Here is a 19,891-nt window from a genome sequence, read left to right on the forward strand (position 1 = left end):
CCCAGATCTGCACCTAAGTTGCTGGCCCGTAATCTTTGAAGGAGGCACTGTGTGTGTTGGAGGAGGGTTCAGGGGGAGACACTGGCCTAGGAGTCAGAAGACTTGGGACCTGTCCCAAGCTGGCCTGTCTTAAGGGACGTGAGCTTATCCTAATCACTTCCCCTCAAATGAGATTTGTCAAGCCCAGCTCCTTTCAGCGCCCACAATCTGTTCAACCAGCAAGGAAGCTTCCTTGGCTAAGGAAGCAGTACGATTTAACATCAAGAAAAAGTTCCTACAAATACACCTGCTGAACAAATTCCCACAGTATCCATATCAGTTAGGTATCAGTTGTTAATGGGTGTTGGTATTTCTGATTTTATTTATTTTTAATTTTTTTAACGTTTATTTATTTTTGAGACAGAGACAAAGCATGAACGGGGGAGGGTCAGAGAGAAAGGGAGACACAGAATCTGAAACAGGCTCCAGGCTCTGAGCGGTCAGCACAGAGCCCCACGCGGGGCTCGAACTCACGGACTGTGAGATCATGACCTGAGCTGAAGTAGGCCGCTTAACCGACTGAGCCACCCAGGCGCCCCGGTATTTCTGATTTTAAAATGGATTATTCGAAAACTTTTCTGAGACCAGGCATTTTATCCCTTGTAATGTATTAAACCAAAATGTTTTCCTCCATACTGAAATACCTGCAGATGTGTCTATAAAAGATGATTTAAAAAACCCCAACCTCAATTATATCTCAATAAAGCTGGAGGAAAAAAATACCACTTCACACCTAAAAAATTTAGCAGTACTTCATTAATATAAAATATCCAGTGTTCAAATTTCCTCAATGATGTCAATTTTGTTTTTTGAATCAGGACCCAAATAGGGTCAAATAGTGTACTAATTATGTGGTTTTTTTCTAATGTGTGTTTATTTTTGAGAGAGCGTGAGCGGGGGAGGGGCAGAGAGAGAGGGAGACAGAATCTGCAGCAGGCTCCAGGCTCTGAGCAGTCAGCACACAGCCCATCGCAGAGCTTGAACTCACAAGCCGTGAGATCATGACCTGAGCTGAAGTTGGATGCTTAACCAACTGAGCCACCCAGGTGCCCCAAATTATGTGTCTCTTAAATCACCTTTAATCTCCTTAAATCTGGTTCTCATCCCATCTCTATTTTATGTTTGCAATTTGTTTATTGAAGAAACCACATCCTCTGCCCTGGAATTTCCTCTGGATATTGGTGATTGGATTTCTATTGTATTTGATAACTTTTTTCTCTATTCTCTTATTCCTATAAATTGTTAGTTGTATCTAGAGTTGATTAGATTTTTGGCCACACTTCACATACGATGTTAGTGTTTTAAAAAAATAACAGAAAAGTTCACATGCTCAGGTCTTTATGAAATAATAAAAAATTGCATTTTGTTAATGTATTTATTAAAGACGTTTATAGTTTATAAAAAAAATATTGCCCTGATATACACAAAAATTTCCTGATAATGGTAATTAAAAACAGGTACTCCCAACCCCCCGTGTGTCCACACCAATATTCAATCTAGATTGGCTTAATCTTGAAGTGTAATCCAATAAGACTGAAGACCAAACACTTTAGGTCCTGGACAAGATAATAAAATACTCGTAGGCCTTCTGGATCCCTATAATGCAAGAGGAAAAATATGTTTAAAAAGCTGAAAAAACTGGCCAAAACACCCCATGCATTAAAAAACCCATATTATTTATGTACCAAGATATTCTTCATAAAGATATATACAACATTAAAACTTTAAAAATAACCAAGTGTTACTGAAGGAAAAGGCTATGTGTTATATATTAAAATAGACTATTATGAGGTCATTTAAAATGTTAACGTTTTTAATAGGGAAATATTTATATTAAATGAAAAAAATCATGATTAAAAGATTGTTGATCTCAAATATATTTTTTGTACTTTTTAAAATATAGTTTTTAATGCACAGAAAACAGACAAGAAATACTTCGAGATATAATGGTTGTTTAATTGGTAAGTTTATGGGTGATTTCCCCCTTATTTTTCTGTATTTTCTACAGTGAGCATGTATTACTTTCAGAATTAGGAAAACCTTTTAAAAAAGTAGTAGTACTAAGCAGGACCAAGAGGCTGAAGATTACTATGAAACAACTAGCTAAGAACAAGAGGACTGTCCAAGGGAAGACAGTTATGCGTGACATGTACTAAAAGTGAGGCATATATAATTCTAAATCCTCAAAACACAGGAGCCACAGAGGTTGCCAAATTCTAAGGGCTCTTTGTAGCATACAAACTCATGTCTTAACTCTATAATTTGCCCTACTGACAACATGATTTTTAAATTTGTATTCTAAACAGTTGCAAGTTTCACCATAGACTGTAAGATGTGCTAGTCTGAATGGCCAACACTGAGGAAGGTGTTCGGATCGATCCACTGACTGTACAGTTTATCTCAAGCTCCTTTTTGGTATATTTCATTTTCTGTTCTGGCCAGATTCCTACCTACTTTGGCTGCTCCTCTGACATTACTCCATTTGTGTCACTGAGAAGCTGTATGTACCAATGACTGAATAAAACATCAAAAGCAACAGGAGCAAGCCCCTGGAAATAATTTGGAGTCTCTATGAGAAGAAAGCTGACCCCTTCTGTATTGCATCTGTCCAAGATCTTACCATGATGGTCCCAATTTGGTTAAGGCTTCTTATCAATCTGCTTAAAAACAGACACATCTGGATATAAGGATCATGTACACTTACTTGGATTGATTGACATCGATAAGAGAACCAATTTTTGATGTTGTGAAAGAAATGTGTTCATCTCCAATGACAATTTCAAGCTCCTAGAAACATTTAAAAAAACTAGGTCAAGCCAAGTTGGATTTTTCATCAACCTCGCACAAGATGCATCATCTGTCAAGTCATACAAACTCGATGACAGATGGTCACATAAACAAGACCAGTTCACTCTGATCACTAACTGTGCTGGGTACTAGAAACAAAGAAATTAAATACTGGTTTCATCCTTGTATGCTCTTGGGTCTCAATTTCTAAATAGTGAGCACTGTAAATCTTTAAAAACTATCAATGGGGGAATGCTCACTGTGTGCTAGCTATTGTTCTTGGTGCTTGGGACAGATCAGCAAAACCAAACAAAGGTCTCTGCCCTTGTGGAATTTACAATCTAGTGAGTCCTACTTTTTTCTTAAATTTTTTCTATTTCTTTTGGTTTATAGTTTTCAATTATGAAAAGACTTCGAACAGAAAATATAGAAAACTATGAGACTGATGTTCTTAACACCCAGATGTGAAAATGTTAATAGTATGTCAAACTTGTGTCAGATTTTTTTTTTTAAAGAAATAAAACATTACACCTACAAAGTTTAGGTCCACCTCCCCATTCCATTCTCCTTCCTGCATCCCAGAAGTTGAGGCGTATTCTTTCCACTCATGTTTTTTGATTTGGTGGTATGTTTTTACATTTTTACGTAAATGATCATACTATATGCATCTTTTTGCTTTTTTCATCAACACTGTTTTTGTATGTGACCTAGTTCATTAGTTTTAAATGCTTTAGAATATTCCAATCATAGCCCTATTGAAGCAGACTTAAGTTCCCAATTTATTTTACTATAACCAATGTGGCAAGAATATTCTTCCATGCATCTCCTTATATGTATGTGAAAATGTCTCTAGGAAAATTCCTAGAAGCAAGGTATAAGGTTTTTCAGTTTTGCCAGATACTATCAAATTATTTCCTAAAATGCCTGTACTGATGTTATTCCCACTACCATGTAAGATCTTTTTCTTTCTCATATCCTTTTTTTAATTACTTTATTTATTTTGAAGAGAGATCACATGCAGAGAGGGAGAGACAGAGACAGAAAGAATCCCAAGCAGGCCTGGCACTGTCAGTGCAGAGCCCAATGTAGGGCTTAAACTCAGGAACTGTTAATTATGACCTGAGCCAAAATCAAGAGTCAGACGCTTAACCAATTCAGCCACCTAGGCGCCCCTTTCTCATATCCTTTTTAAAACTTGATGCCCCCCTCCTTTTGCCATTCCAATGAGTCTGAAATGGCATCTCATTGTTTTCCTAATTTTCATTTCTCAAAATGAAACTATACATATTTTCATGTATTTATTGGCCACTTGTTTTTCCAGTTCTGTAAATTGTCTACTCATAACCTTTACACATTCTTATCTTTTTATTATTAATTTGTAGTTCTTGATATATCCTGGATATAAAAACCCTTTACCGGATGTTTTGCAAACATCCTCCTTCAGTCTGTGGCCTTTCAACTTTATCATGATGTCTCAAAACAGAAGTTTTAACTTTAAAGAAGTCAAATTTATCAGTCTTTTCCCTTGAAGAATTTAAAATATTCCTTCTCTACTCAGAAATAAGAAGATTAAGTTTTCTTTTATGTTTTACAATCTTGCTTTGTTTCTATAAATGGTCTAACTTAAAAATATTCTGTAAACATACTGCAAATTGTACCGGTATAACTGTTAAACAATCCATCCTACTTCTATTAATTTGAAAGCTCACCTCTGTTGTACACTGTTCTGAGTTCCCATAACCTTCATGGGTTTGTTTCTGGGCTCTATTCGTTCCAATGGTTTACTGGCCAATTCTGAGGCAATACCACAGTACAAATGACTATACCTTTTCAAGAAATCTTTAAAATTATCTTGGTTACTCTTGTCCCTTTGATCTTCCATGAATTTTTTTTTAATGTTTATTTATTTTTGAGAGAGAGAAACAGAGTGTGAGAGGGGGAGAGGCAGAGAGGCAGACACAGAATTGGAAACAGGCTCCAAGCTGTCAGCGCAGAGCCTGATGGGGGGCTCGAACCCATGAGCCATGAGATCATGACCTGAGCCGAAGTCAGACGCTCAACCAACTGAGCCAGACACCCCTGATCTTCCATGAATTTAATGCTCTCTTAGGTCTTAGGAAAAATCCTGTTGTGATTTTGATTTGAATTGCAATGAATTTATAAATTATTATGATTTTTTGAATTTATAAATTTTAATGAAATTGATACAATATTGAATCTTTCCGTCCATAAAAATGATACATATTTTTGTCCTTCATAAAGCCCTTTCCCGTAAGTTTTATACATCTTGTTAAATTTACTAAGTTCTTTTTTTTTTTAATGTTTATTTGTGAGAGAAAGAGCGTGAGTGGGGGAGGGGCAGAGAGAGAGGGAGACACAGAATCCAAAGCACGTTCCAGGCTCCGAGCTGTCAGCACAGTGCCCAACGTGGGGTTCGAACCCATGAACCTTGAGATCATGACATGAGCCAAAGTCAGACGCTTAACCGACTGAGCCACCCAGATGCCCCCCAAGTTCTTTTTTAGAGAAAGCATGAGAGCATGCGAGCAGGAGGGCAGGGGCAGAGACAGAGGGGGCAGAGAGAACCCCAAGCAGGCTCTTTGCTGTCATCGTGAAGCCAGACGTGGGCTCTATCCCACAAACTGTGAGATCATAACCTAAGCTGACATCAAGAGTTAGGCGCTTAACTGACTGAGCCAGCAGGTTTAAAAAAAGAAATTAAAAAAAAAATTTTTTTACTCCCAAGTTCTTTATAGCTTTTGCTGGGATGACAAATGGAATTTCGTCATAATTACCCTATCCGACAGGTTGTTGCTAGTGCCTAAGAGTATGCCATGTCCTCTTCACAGGACTACTGTGATTGTTGAATGAGTTAACAGAGCTGAAAATGTTATAAATGGTAAAGCAAAATATGTACATATGTTTCTACTGAGATCCTATGGACATAAATTAAAAATCAACTTTAGAAATTAACGTTAGAAAGTACTGAGGATTTTTTTTCACTCTTCCTCAAGAGCTGCCCATCATTTTGAGGTGATTTACGAATGAACTTATCTGGGTTTTTATATTAATTTAATAAATGTAATTATTACTGAGCTTTTACTACACACTAGCACTACTTTAGTCACTAGAGATACAGCAGTGAAAAAAAAATAGGCAAAATCCTTGTACTCAAGGAGCTTGTGTGGGTATATGCGTGTCTGTTGTAGTGGGGGAGGAAAAGGGATACATGACAGCAAACAAGACAATTTCAGACAGTAATAAATGCTAGGAGGAAAATAAACAGATCTTATTTTAAAAAAATGGGGAGGGACATTTTAGATTGGATGGATAGGCAAGACATCACTGAGGAAGTGATGTTTGAAGCCTGCAATAATAAAGACAGTCTTGGATAGAACATTCCAGATAGCATGTAGCAAATGCAAATGTCCTAAATTAAGAACAACCTAGTTGTGTCTTGAGGAACAGAAATTAGGTCAGTAAGGTCTGAACACAGTAAGAGATTGTGTGAATGGTCGAAGATAAGGCAGGAGTTTGGAATTTATTTTTCATTTATTTACTTAATAAATGTTTATTCATTTTTGAGAGAGAGCATAAGCAGGGGGTAGGGAGAGGGGGACAGAGGATCTGAATTGGGTTCTGCGCTAACAGCAGTGAGCCTGATGCAGGGTTCAAACTCACCAACTGTGAGATCACCACCTGAGCCGAAGTCGGAGCTCAACCAACTGAACCACCCAGGTACCCCTGGATTTTATTTATTTAAAAAAAAAAAAAAAAATTTTTTTAATGTTTATTTATTTTGGGGAGAGAAAGAGAGACAGAGCATGAGCAAGGGAGGGGCAGAGAGAGGGAGACACAGAATCTTAAGCAGGCTCCAGGCCCTGAGCTGCCAGCACAGAGCCCCACGCAGGGCTTGAACTCACAAACCGTGAGACCATGACCTGAGCCGAAGTCGGACGCTCAACCGACTGAGCCACCCGGGTGCCCCCTGTGGATTTTATTTTAAATGGAATGAAGGCAGTGGAGAATTTAAAATTAGTGGAATACATACATTTACATTTTAAAGATTAGTCTAGCTTCAGGATGGAAAAATGGGCTATACAGGACAAGAAACAAGGAAATCAATTAGACGTCTGGATTAGGAAGGGAGCAGCTGAGGCAGAGAGAAATAGCTTTCCTATTAACACAGTCAAATATGACACTGGCTTTTATTTTAATTACCATAACAGTCTTCAGAATAAATGTATAAGCCATGAATTTAAACACACATACTTAGTTTGCTGAAATAGCCATGTTCTATTTATCTTTGTATCTTCACACTGCTTTGTCCATAGTCGTTACTCAGTAAGTGAGGTGGGCAGTGAAAACTCTGAGAATGGCTGTGGGGAGAGTTACATGGAGAAATCCAGGGCTGGGCTCTAGGTGGTCAGAAACACCACTTGCTATCTCTGTATCCTCCCTGTGGGATTACTGCTTCCTTAGACAAAGTGCTGGTAATCTGCTTTGTGTTGGGCTCCGTAACACACACACACACCCACACACACACACACACACCCAACACAGCTTCAATGTCATATGCAGAGCACCTTATTTGTAAGATTTCTGCAATACAGGATAGTTGCTAAAACACTCACCTGCCGGCCTACTCGGTCAGGAGGAGGCCACAAAGCATCATCCTCTTTGGTAATTTCACTGTCATCAATTATTCTCTTCAGTTCCTCCATTACACTTTTATGTACATAAGCCTGAAAGCAAATTGAAAAATGGAATTTAAGTTGCAAGTGTTCTGACTCAGATAGTGATGAAAGATTAGGCTTACAATCAGTTAAACAAAATCGTGTGTAAAATACCAAGTGCCATGCCTGGCATCTAACATGTGTTCAATGATGTTAATAAGTAGCAGATTCAGAGTTTAAACCAACACTTGCAAGACTTTAAATGATTACCAGTAATTGATTCAGCACTGTGAAAGAAAATATAAACTAAAAGAAGATGTGAGAAAAACTTTAGGTGTCTATAGATATGTCTACGCTTCTCTATTCTTTTTCAATACTACTCCCAGAAAGAACAAAAATAAGACAAAAGGCTAAACTGCAGTGAATGAAAGGCTCTCAGAAGGCTCATTACCTCTTTTCTGATCATGACGTCATTTTTGTAATTGCTGTTGTTGGCATACCTCAATTTCCCTGTGAGGAGTAAAAAACATTCAATGTATAATAAAAACATATGAATAAAGCATCGTTAGTTCACCCAGACTATCACCTGTTGCTTAAAATGTATACCACCTTTCCCTTCAGTGTCTAACAGATTTACTATTTATATTTTTGGGGTTCCAACAATAGCAGTCTTTTCAGTTCTTCACTTTAGGCTATTAGATAGCCTCAAAGCCAAAAATACTGCTGACACTGAATTATAATTCTTGCAAAAGGCGGCTCAAGTGTGGTAAAAGAACACAAGCAAATCCTATCTCTGCAAGTTAATGTCCTCAGCTGAAAACAGGGATAATAATTGGTAATTTCATTGCACACAGGGCCTCCTGAGGCTCAAATGAGTTGAAAGCAGCCTGAAAACTGTAAAATGCTGTTTACGTATATTGATGTGACCATGCAACATTCTGATCTACTCCCGTGATGGAAAAGTTGTGATTTTATTATTGAGCATATTTGGCATATAAGGCCCTTTGTGTATATGTGCATCCAAAAGACTAATCGGGGTATATGGTGGGTATGAAGGTTTTGTTTTGTTTTGTTTTTACCTATAGAATAGAAGGCACAAAAAGAGCCAAATTAACTGATGCCTCACTGCCTTGTCTCTCTTTTGGTTCAGTTCATTCTCCATACAGTAGACAAAGTGATGAAGTAACCGACCAATCTAAATAGGCTACTCAGGTACTGACAATAGTTTCTCACTGCCTTCTTGATAAAATCCAAATTCTTCAACATGGCAAACTGCTAAACTGAGCCCCTGCCTGCCTTTCAGGCTCACTCCTGCAACAGCCCTCTCTTACATAGCTGGAGTTAATCACACTGCTTGGTTTCTGCTTGGAACATCCCATGCTCTTTTTGGTTTTCAGCCTCTATGATGTTAATGCTGTCCAAATGCCTTGACTCATCTGCCTAACCAACTCCTACACAGTACTCAAGACTAACACTCCCCCTTTCATCGAGTCATTGTATGCCGGAAGCTTCCTCTGACTCTCTAGGTCTCCTAAGGCTAGGTTAGGTGCCTTCTTTCTGTTCCAGAGTCCGATCTGTTTCTACCACAGCACCCAAAACACTGTCTTGTCATTGTCTGTTTACAACTGGGGTTTGTCTGATTCATCTTTGTGCCCCCCTTTAGTGGGGGTTTTCTTTCATTTTTGATTCCTTTTCCTTCACCACAGTGGCCCTTCTCCCAAATCCTATCAAACAGCAACGTCCTATTGGTTCTGCCTCCAATAGTATCCTAAATCCTTCTGTCCACTTTTACTAGCACCCTAGTCCCAACCAACATCCTTTTGTCTGGAACACGTAACTGTCTCCTAATAAGTACCGGTTTCCACTCCTGCCCATAATTAGAATGCTTTTTCAGGAAAAGATCACATCTCTTCTCTCCTTAAATCTTTCCAAATGCTTCCTGCTGCATTTAGAATAAAATCCAAACTCTTTACCACGGCCTATAAAGACCTACATGATGTGCCCCAGGCTACTTATCTGACACTGTCTCCTGCTCTTCTTTCCAGAGCTCTCTACTCTTCAGCCATACTAGCCACCTGAAACATGCCTAGCTCATTCATGCCCTGCAGCCTTAACACTTGTTACTCCTTCTGTCCAGAACTGCTCATTCTTCTTGAGCTTCACAAGGCTGGCTCCTTCCTGTCAATCAGAGTTCGGTTTAAATATTACCTTTTCAGAGAGCACGCCAGTGGCTATCCCGCTTAGAAGCAGCCCACCAGCAATTGTTCCATCATTTTATGTTCTGACCACTCTGTCACTATCTGGAGTCTCTTTTATGATATCTCTCCCAGCACCAGAATACAAGTTCCACGAGAGGAAGCTTGTCTGTCATTCACTCCTATCTCCCAGAATGTGAAAGAGAGCCTGGCAAAGTAGGCACTCAATCAGTGTTTGCTGAATGAAGCATTCTGGGCAAAAATGTCACCAAATAGAAGTCCCTGCATATGGAAAGAACCAGCGGAGCGGACACAGGAGTGATCCTTTGAGATCCGAGCCGCAGGCAACAGTCCCTTCCTCTTCTAGCTCCTCGCACGTTCCGGAACCCCGGCCTCCCCATTAGCCCGACCCCAGGCCCAGTCCTCGCTCCCGGGGGCCAGAGGCCGCTCTTACCGTCTGGTCGGAACTCAAACTCCAGGAACTCGTGGCCGAACTTGCCCTTGTGACCCACGTAGTAACGCAGATAAAAGTCACTCTCCATGGCTCACGAGGAAGCAACCAAACTTTACCCGCAAACCTCACCGCCACTGTTTGCGCCCAACACTGACGTTTACCAGGGCGCGCGGAAGTGACGTAAAGGCAACACGGTCCGCCTTAGCGCAGCGGCTCGGTCGCTTCCCAGTCCCGGAAGTGGGGGCAAGTCTGGCCCGTTCCCCAGCGGAAACAAGGCTTCTTCCACCTGCCCCGCCTCCTCGACCAGAGACGGGAACGAGGCTGAGGCTCGCTTTCTAGGGTTTTCTTAACACCTCGGGCCAGTAGCAGCTCCAGTGCCTCTGGGTTTCTGTGGAAGGTGTGGGGGCGTTGTTTCGATTTCGGGCTGAGCATCCCGAGTGCTGCGCCCTTCCAGGCTGCGCCCTTCCAGCCTCGACTTGTGTGAGTCAAACAATCTATTCACCATCTCTGGATCTAGGTCTCGGTAGTAAAACGTGGTTAAACGACCTGACTCCCTAGAATTCACACAATGGTACATGTGTCAAAAGTTGGCTCCAACTGAACTTTACTGTTCACGGACCAGTTCAAGAAAACCGTTCCCAGAGACGCTTTTCCAGAATCCCGGGTGGAGATTGCCATTTCCCTGGAACTAACTTACCTCCCATTTTATCTCTTAATACTTTTATTTCTTTTTATTTCTACCTTTCCCTTTCTACCTCACTGGTCTCTAGAGAAGGTGCTGTGAGTAGAACTTTAATTTGAATATTTGATCTCCTACTCGTTTTCTATACGTTTTTTACCCAGCAGTGATTCTCAACCGTGGCCGTGCAATGGAGTCATTTGGGAGCATCTAAAAAATACTGATGCCTGAGCCCCACCCCAAACCAATTAATCAAGCTCTCTCACGGTAGACGTTGGTTTTTTGTTTTTGTTTTTTTTTTTTTTTTTTTTTTTTTTTTTGCAAAGCACCCCAGATAAGCCATGTCTGAGGACAAATGCCCAAAAGGCCCTTGTCTCTTCAGGTCAAAGTGGTTGACCTCAGTGAAAGTTTTCCGGCTGTGGAAAAATTTTCCTCCGTGAGTAGGCAAAGGACAATCAAAATCCTAATTATTAGAAGCCTGCTTAGGCTCATCTAAGTTCCAGCCAGAGAAGGTAATGAAATCAGTTCTAGAGACAATGCTGAGATGGCATCACTCTTGGGACCTGGCTACTATAACTGTATACTATTCTGTATTCAGGTAGGGGTCTCTGATTCTCATTCCCAGTCTTACCATTACTCCCTTTCTTCCTGAAAAAAATAAACGGCAGCCGAGTATAGAGTGCGTGGGATGGGGAAAAATCACTGGAGGCTTGTGTTAATGACTGATTCACTGTGACTGAAGGCGAACCGATTAGCTTTTTGGACCTCAAGTTTATTTTTTAAATAAGCAAAATAATGTTTTACATCTGGCAGGACTGTTGTAAGGATAGGAAATGATATTCTGGAAACTGGAAAAATACTTTGCAAACTGTAAATTGCTATAAAACTGTAAGGCATTTTCTTAAAAAAAACACTGGATATGGGTGGTAACAAGGGAATTGTATAAAAAAGAGAAAGACGGGCTCCGTTTTGACAGCTCAGAGCCTGGAGCCTGCTTCAAATTCTGTGTCTCCCTCTCTCTCTGCCCCTCCCCTGCTCACACTCTGTCTCTCTCTCTCAAAAATAAACATCTTTAAAAAAAATTTTTAAGGGGTGCCTGGGTGGCTCAGTCGGTGTCTGACTTCAGCTCAGGTCATGGTCTCACGGTCCGTGAATTCAAGCCCCGCGTCGGCCTCTGTGCTGATAGCTCAGAGCCTGGAGCCTGCTTCCAATTCTGTGTCTCCCTCTCTCTGGCCTTCCCCTGCTCACACTCTGTCTCTCTCTCTCTCTCAAAAATAAATAAACATTAAAAAAAAATTTTTTTTTAAATAATTTTTTTAAAAAGTGGGGAGCACCTGGGTGGCTCAGTCGGTTAAGCAACCGACTTCGGTTCAGGTAATGATCTCACAGTGAGTTCAAGCCCCAAATCTGGCTCTATGCTGACAGCTAAGAGCCTGGGGCCTGCTTGTGATTCTGTGTCTCCTCTCTCTCCTCTCCCCTGCTCATGCTCTGTCTTTCTTTCTCTCAAAAATAAACAAATATTTAAAAAAAAATTTTTTTTAAAGAGAAGGGAATCACCAGGTATTAAGCACCTAATAAATGTGAACCCATTAATAAGTGCTTGTTCTTTGCATCCTCACAACAATCTTGAGGTGGTAATTGAAATTAAGTATATAGAAACATCAGGTAATCACCATGAGGTTATTTTCCAAGAGTGAAATTATAAAAATTATAGTGTAACTGCTGAATCCAGGCATCTGCAGATGTGGTAAATAATGAAAGTTTTGAGAAAATTTAAAGGACACTGGACTCCAGACAGGCTGTAAAGTGATCCAGGTTTGGGGGCATGAGACAACATGGTGTAGCTCAAAGAATAGGGTCTGTGTATTTGATGTGCCTGAATTCAGCATGATTCACTGAGCATTTACTGTGCTATGTGCTGGGAATACAACAGTGAGCAAGACAGACCTTTATAGAACTTGCAGACGAGGCAATTAAGGAGCATATGAGTGATTATTATGTAGAGATAAAGGTTACAAACAGGGGAAACACAGAATACTATGGAAGCACATAGGATGGCTCCTAATCCAGTCTAGGGGCTTAAGGGCTGCCTTCCTGAAGGAAATGTTGCACACAGAGGGCCCAGAACTGTGTGGTTAGAATACAGAATGAGGTTGTGAATATAGTAATGAGGTTGGAGACGGGGCAGAAGACAGATGGCTTACAAGCCATATTAAGGAGTGTGAGCTACAACCCAAAGGTATTGGATTTTAATGCAAGGGAAACCGACGAAGAGCTTTAAGCAGGGAAGTAGAAAGAAAGGGTGGTGGTGACACAACCTATTCCATTCTAGAAAGAAATCACTCTGGCTGCAATATTGTAGATTGGAAAATGGAAAGAATTAGAAATATGAACTTCAGATAAGTAGTTGTTAATCTACGGTCATGATAACCCAAGATAATGGTGACCTGTACTCAGGTAGTGGCAATGGAGATAATAAAAGCGGATGGATTTGAGACAGAATACCATAATGGAAAGGGTAGGTAAAGGAGATGTGGCCAGAGAAAAACCAGGAATATGCTGTCATGTGAGCCAAAATAAGAGTAATCTAAGGAGTGTCAGCAGTGTTAAATACCGCTTCCAGGTCAAGGGAGATAAAGACTGAAAGTATTTATAAGATTTATAATCAAGGAGGTCCTGGGTGACCTTGGTAAAAGCAACCTCTGTGGCTTGGAAGCAGAGGTGGGGCAGAAGTATTGGTATGCAAATAGGCAAATTTGTTGTGGAAGCCTAACCCTAGGAGTTGGCTCTAAGAGAATGGAGAAAGGTTTGCGGAGGAATGGTCCTAAAAGGAATATCAAGGACAAACAGGAGTTAGCCAGATGAAGAGGCAGAGAAGGAAAATCTAGGCAGAGAATGCCATGTGTCCAGAAGGGCTACATGTGCTACATGTACTTTGGGGATACTAAATGTAACAGTGTGACTTCAGGCAGTTCCTTCACCTATTTCCTCATCTATAAAATTGGAATGATAATATTGATAGTATTTATCTCACAGGACTTAAAATCATTTTTAAATGTATTTTTTATTTTTGTTTTTTAAAGTAGGCACCATGCCCAACATGGGGCTTGAACTCACGACCCTGAGATTAAGAGTCTCATGCTCTACCAACTGAGCCAGCCAGGCAGCCCGATCTCACAAGATTGTTGAAGTCTAAAATAATTTGTTTAGAATACCGGGTACACATCAGGGACTCAATCAATGATAGTTCACCGCCCCCCCCCCCATTAAAGCATCACCATGAAACAATACTTTCAGATTTTAAAAAATGAATTTAATCTCTCTCTAGAAACAGTGCACCCATTTTACAAATGTTCACATTTGGTTTTTCGTTCACCAAGATGATGTCAGTACAGCTAGTGAGATGCAGCACACCACCCTTTGCTTCTGGAACAGAAACCAGACTGCAAAGGGCACTGGGCACAGAAGCTAATGGGACTCGGAGTGACAAGACAAAAAGAGCAGAAACGGTTAGTGTGACCCAACATTCTAACATGCCTGTTACATCAAATATGGTCATTCGAGGGGGGGGGGGGGGTGGGGGGGGGGGGAAGACAAACAAGGAAAATTCATTTGGGTACAATGTGATGCAGTCTGCAAACCAGTACTTCACCCCCAAATTAACAACGGCTGTATAGAACAAAATGCTATTTTAAAACACATGGTTTGTACAGGTATGTTTTCTCTTGTAGTTTTTGTAAAAAAGTATCAAAACCTTCATGTCTTTAAATATATATATATACATATACAGGTGGCTTTTTTAAAATTACTTTTTATAGCACAAAGTGTTTGCAAATGCAGAGGGTTTCTGCTGATTCTTGACTATGCACATGGTGCATAGCCTGAATGAACAGAGCTTCCTGATTTCTTATATTAACTGAAAATTTGAAGCTGTAATTCCTCCACCTCTAAGTTCTCTGTGTCCTGAAAATCCCCAAGACCCTAAAAAATACAGTGTGAGAAGACTCCGATACTCTATCTTCATGCATTGATGGGAAAGGAAGTTATTTACTCTGAATGTTTAATTGCTAACTCATTTAAATTCTGTGAAATAAAGAGTGTGTGGCTGGAGTTAGGGAGGGGAGTGAGACTCACATTCCTGTGCTCTCTCCCGACTCCCACCAGCGCCTGACTAGACAGTGCTCGGGGTTCCCTCTGCAGACTACACATCTCCAAAATTTCATTTTCTCACTGTTGAGAAAAATCTCAGAGGCTCTTGACAACATGGAATGCTTCTGTGACAATTCCAATTGCCCTTCTATTCAAAGAAAGTCAACTCAAACGTATGAAATGCAGTCACTATTTCCCTTTGGCCACTGGAAAGCTTGAGGCTAAAGACTGTCCTGTCGGCAAAGTGCTGGCGATGCATCCTGATGAATTTTCCATGGTGCACTTGGTGCCTCGTACACAATAAATGTCTTAGAAATGTTTGCATAATTGAATCAGAAATTAAACATAAGTATTCTATAAAGTGCTTACGTTGAACCTGTCTTTCCATCCAGCCTCATTTCTTGCTAAGTCCCCCTTGAACCTTTTGCTCTTTATGATGAATTACATGCAGCTCTGTGAAGTCCCCATGCTGTTTCATGCCCTTGTGTCTCCTCTGCCCGAAGCAGCCTGGACACCCCTGTTTAGTTTTCAAGACTTAGCGCAAGGTCACTTCTACAATGCCCTTCTTGACCCCATTCCTCATCTCCTTGTGTAGAAGTGACCTCTCTCTCCTTTGTGCCTTAATAATACTCTGGAAAGAATCTATTCTTTTTGTTTCCGCATGACTTACTCTATTGTTACCGTGAACTCCTCCGTAAGGACAGAAAACATCTGCTTGACCTGTACATCTGCAGTGCCTGGCACTTAGTTGGTACCTAGCAAATGGTTTCAGTGAATGAATATACTGCAATCACAGAGAAAACTGGAAGGACTGATAGTACTTATTGCCATAAACTGAATTCCCATCTCATCTTGAGGTTAAAGGTCACGTCAACCTATTTTATAAATAATCATGCTATCAAGAGTAAATAAATAAAATTTTAGTTTTCTGTTTCTGGAAGGCTCTTTCTGCCAGTGTCTTCATAATTCCTCTGGAAAGATAGGCCATAAGATAGGTAGCAGGTTTGGTATAATATTCAGGCAGTTCAAAGTGGTCTCTTGGAGAAGGAAAAGGCCTGGGACCAGTTTCTTTTAAACAGAGAAGAAATTGTCTGATAAATCTTCTACCCGCCTGGCATTATCTCTAGGCTTCCTTCCAGCTCTAAAATCCAATGACTCTATGATCTGGGTATTGGCTGTAGATACATGGTAGCACTGGGGCAAAAGGCAACAGAAATGCAACTACACCTCAAAATGAGGCTCAGAAGCCTCCAAGACTAGAGAGGGAGGACGGACATGACCTCCTCAGACTTCATCTTATTGACTACCATCCGACACGTGAGGATTCTGCAACTTGTCTTCTGTAGGTTGCTCCCATGGGTGTCTCTTTCAAACTGCACTTGTAACATATTCAGGAAACATGGATGTCTCTGAGAAAGTTGTGTTTCGCCATCATTTTGAAGTCTCAGGCTGAACCATCCTGACTTTTCTCATTTTGTGTGTGTGTGTGAAGACCAGGCTCTGACTGAAACTACGCATCATTTCCCCAGGAAATTGTTTCTTTGGAGGCAGGCTATTGAACAAGTTGCTTGTTCCATGTAAGTCTCAATATTTCTTGTCATTTTTATTCAGTCAAAAATAATTTTACTTTTCATTCTTGAAAGAGTAGTAGTGACTAATTAAGCTCCATAGGAGTTGGCCACCTGTTTTTAAAATCCTATTTGGTATTGGTCATTCTAGGTCCAGTGCCTCTCAATGAATATTTCAGGACTATCAACACATGCTTATCATGAGGAAATTGCTTGTTTATGCAGAGCATGGTGCCGACGCTCCAGAACACAGCTGTTTTTGTCAGAAGTTAGGAGACCGTGAGTGACGTGGAGAAAGGTCCTAGGAACAGGGTTCTAGAACTCCAGAGTGCCTGCCTGGAAATTGGAAGGGTATCACGCTGGTAAGACATCCAAACTTCACTGAGTTGGGGGCAGCTGGGGGTGGGTGGTGTCAGAATTTGCTTACGTGTCTTGTCCCTGGCTGTCTGGTGGGAGTGACGTGGCAGAACAGCAGAGTTAAGAAAAGATCAGACCTTGGATGAGAGAGCCAGTGGGGACAGAATTCCTCTGGGACTATAGGATTATGTTTTCAATGGTAGACCCCGCAAAGAGAAAAGAGCATTTCTCCCGCCTCTCCCAAGGCCCAGGAAAAACAAAGAAAAGTGTCCATGATGAAAAAAAAAAAAAATCTATACATATACCCAGAGTTTTTCCTTTTATTTACAAAGCAGTAAACCAAATCCCTGTTTGAACATATACATCCGATATACTATAATGTTGTGTATGCCATGTCTCCCTCAGTAGGACTTCAAGTTTCGCCACTTTCATCGATATGAACACGTGATGGTAGCAAACCTGTGTTGTATTCCCCACCTAAAGGAAATGGTAGAGAGTAAAGGAAGGGAGAAATAGAGATGTAACAAAACCTATTCCACTGTCCTTATCCTTGCTCACAGCATATCTCAGAGGTTGAGCATATCTCGGTGCCTGAGCCAGTCTCTACAGTAAACTTGGGCTGTTCTAGAAATGTCTTCACTTAGCTCTCTACAAGTAAGGATGGCATCCTAGGAGTGCTTCAGAGGAAACATAAGGAAGTCAACCCAAGCATCCTGAAGGAAAATGCAGTTACTTGAAACGCTGAGCTTTACAACAAGGAGTAGCCGAGGTTCAGGCATGTTCTCATGTGAGCTCATGAGACCTCCTGGCGCCGTGCAAAGCCTGTGCACTGGCCTCAGTCACAGAAGAGAAAGCCCAAGTGGGAGTCACGGCAGCCACAGGTGAACTGCAAGGCCTTTCATGACTGACTGGGGTCCTAGAAATTGCCAGAGGTGGAAAAGATCTGCTTCTCCCACCACATGTTTGCCCAAACCATGGCATCTGTTTTTTGAGCCAAATTTCCAAAGGCTTCTCTGAAAACCACAGATACCCCTCTGTGGACTGTTTTACAATATACTTATCTTTATGTACTTGAACAACAGCCACAGGTGCGCCTCTTCTCTACAGATTTCTCTCTCTCACACACATACACATATAAACGTAAATGCACACAGAGTCTGTATGGTGGGCCAATCATACCAAAAATAAATACTCTCGTGTCTCTAAATTATTTATAGAACTAATCTTCTTTTTGAAATATGTTAATAAATAATCTAAATGGGGGAGGGAGTTGAAGTATTTTTTTCTTCTTCTTCGTCTTTTTTTTTTTTTACTTATGTTGATGGATAGCCACAAAGCATAATCATTTTATATGCCAAAAAAAAAAAAAAAAAAAATCAACCCCCAAACTCCAAAACCTAAAAAATCCCCCCCAAACCAAATACCCTCTGTAAATATAGTTTTAAAATGATGAGTAAGCTACTGGACCGTCAGCCCCATTTGGTTATGTACATCATGTTAGTCACTCAGCAGTAGCCATTCCATGAACTCCTCATGGGTAGTGCAACCAGTTAAAAAGTGTATAAAACATTATACATATAAAAACTCTCACATCCTTTGGATGTTTGCAGTTCATCATAACTTTGTGGTTACCTTTCTGCAACATAAATTAAAAAAAAATTACACATACACACACTCACTCACACAGACCCATATACAGAAAACCCTTTCATCCAGGCATACACCATCCAGAGAGTGTAGTGCATGGGACCGAATTCCATGAGGCACGAAGGGAGTGGTCCCATCCTCAGGGCAGTCCATCATCTTCAAGGCTTAATGCCACTCGCTGGGGAGACAGAGCAAAGAAATCACCATTAGACCCACAGGAGCTATTTATTGAGTGCCCACAAAGCACCGGACATTCTATTACTTTATAGGCATTAGCTCACATAATCTTCATACTACCCCAAGAGACAGGTTTGTCATATTTATTTTATAGATGAGGAAACTGAGACTCGATGAGCTTTAACAACATTTGTCCTGGATCACATAGCACATGGGTGAACTAAAATTTGAACTCAGATCTGTGTGAATCCAGAGTTGTAGCTTTTGCCTCTTTGTAAAGGATCCCTGCAGAGATCTCAACTTCCTCGGTCCTTCCTTATAGGATTTTAGATTTGTTCAACTTCAGTGGCTTAGCTTTGGCAAATGCTTAATCCCAGGCCATTAGCCACTTGTCTCTAGCTTGTGAGTCACAATTAGGAAGGCAATCTGCCGCACCCCTCCTGATTATACAGAATCAGAATGTGATACAAGTTGGTTACATTCAATCTCTCTTTCCCTCAACCTTATTTTCTAGTCATTAGATAGACTAGACTTAGCTAGACTAGTCTAGCGAGACTTACCCGCCCACAAATGGCTGACTGTACTGGGCTGAACCCATTAGCCCCTGAGGTGGTCTATTCCATTGGAACAGTGGACAGTGGACTTAACTTCTTTCCTATACTGACATGAAATCTGTTTCTTTAAATATTCTAATGTTCCCTGATTCTCTTAGACCCAGAGGGTTCTATAATACAGACAACCCTTGAAATATGCGGATAGTGTTTGAGTTCTCTTCCTTTCCTTCTGAGTGTTTTCTCCTCTGGGTTACACATCAAGCTTTCCCCAACTGGGCCTGATGTAATCCTGCTTGCCACTCTTCCATTTCCTGGATACACTCCTTGGGCAGACCCCAGTGTTTTGCTATCTTTCTCATAGCTAAGTGAATTTGGGCTAACCACTTCACCCCTCAGAGCCTTGGTTTTCTCATCTGTCAGATGGGAATAACAGGACCTACCACATAGAGTCGTTGAGAAAGCAGATGAGGTCATGTCTATAGAGTGCTTAATACAGTAACACACATGAGGTCTAGAGTATTCTAGACCAACTTGACCAGCAGAATAAAATAGAACCAGACTAGCATTTCCCATCTCTGGACAGCCTACAATCAAAAGTGACCCCCCTGC

The 19,891-nt window shown here is 40.8% G+C and overlaps 2 protein-coding genes and 1 non-coding gene across 10 annotated transcripts in view; all 3 read right to left on the reverse strand.

Annotated features, from left to right (window-relative positions):
• Nucleotides 1-1,395: 1,395 nt before the first annotated feature.
• Nucleotides 1,396-10,328, reverse strand: MAGOH (mago homolog, exon junction complex subunit). The gene is made up of 5 exons (XM_045477452.1): nt 10,152-10,328; nt 7,954-8,012; nt 7,461-7,571; nt 2,744-2,826; nt 1,396-1,635 (listed from the first exon to the last, which is right to left on the reverse strand). The coding sequence occupies exons 1-5, from the start codon at nt 10,237-10,239 to the stop codon at nt 1,536-1,538; spliced, it is 441 nt and encodes a 146-aa protein (XP_045333408.1). The 5' UTR covers nt 10,240-10,328; the 3' UTR covers nt 1,396-1,535.
• A 3,594-nt stretch (nt 10,329-13,922) lies between these two features.
• TRNAK-CUU lies at nt 13,923-13,995 on the reverse strand. The gene has a single exon. It is a non-coding gene; the product is annotated as a tRNA-Lys (tRNA).
• A 126-nt stretch (nt 13,996-14,121) lies between these two features.
• LRP8 (LDL receptor related protein 8) overlaps nt 14,122-19,891 on the reverse strand; it is a 79,329-nt gene continuing 73,559 nt past the window's right edge. For all 8 annotated transcript variants that reach the window (XM_045477454.1, XM_045477456.1, XM_045477455.1 and 5 more), the window contains one exon: nt 14,122-18,729. In XM_045477454.1, the coding sequence (XP_045333410.1) occupies nt 18,691-18,729 (39 nt within the window). In that variant the 3' untranslated portion in view covers nt 14,122-18,690. The remainder of the gene's footprint in view (nt 18,730-19,891) is intronic.

This window comes from Leopardus geoffroyi, chromosome C1 (assembly GCF_018350155.1).
Source record: "Leopardus geoffroyi isolate Oge1 chromosome C1, O.geoffroyi_Oge1_pat1.0, whole genome shotgun sequence".
Lineage (NCBI taxonomy): Eukaryota > Metazoa > Chordata > Mammalia > Carnivora > Felidae > Leopardus > Leopardus geoffroyi.

Excerpts from the sequence above, each read along its gene's own strand:
- MAGOH (XM_045477452.1), bottom strand. The coding sequence starts at position 10,239 with ATGGAGAGTGACTTTTATCTGCGTTACTACGTGGGTCACAAGGGCAAG. Across the intron at positions 7,572-7,953 it reads ACGTCATGATCAGAAAAGAG|GCTTATGTACATAAAAGTGT; the intron begins GTAATGAGCCTT and ends ATTTGCTTTCAG. Across the intron at positions 2,827-7,460 it reads CTGACCGAGTAGGCCGGCAG|GAGCTTGAAATTGTCATTGG; the intron begins GTGAGTGTTTTA and ends AAATGTTTCTAG.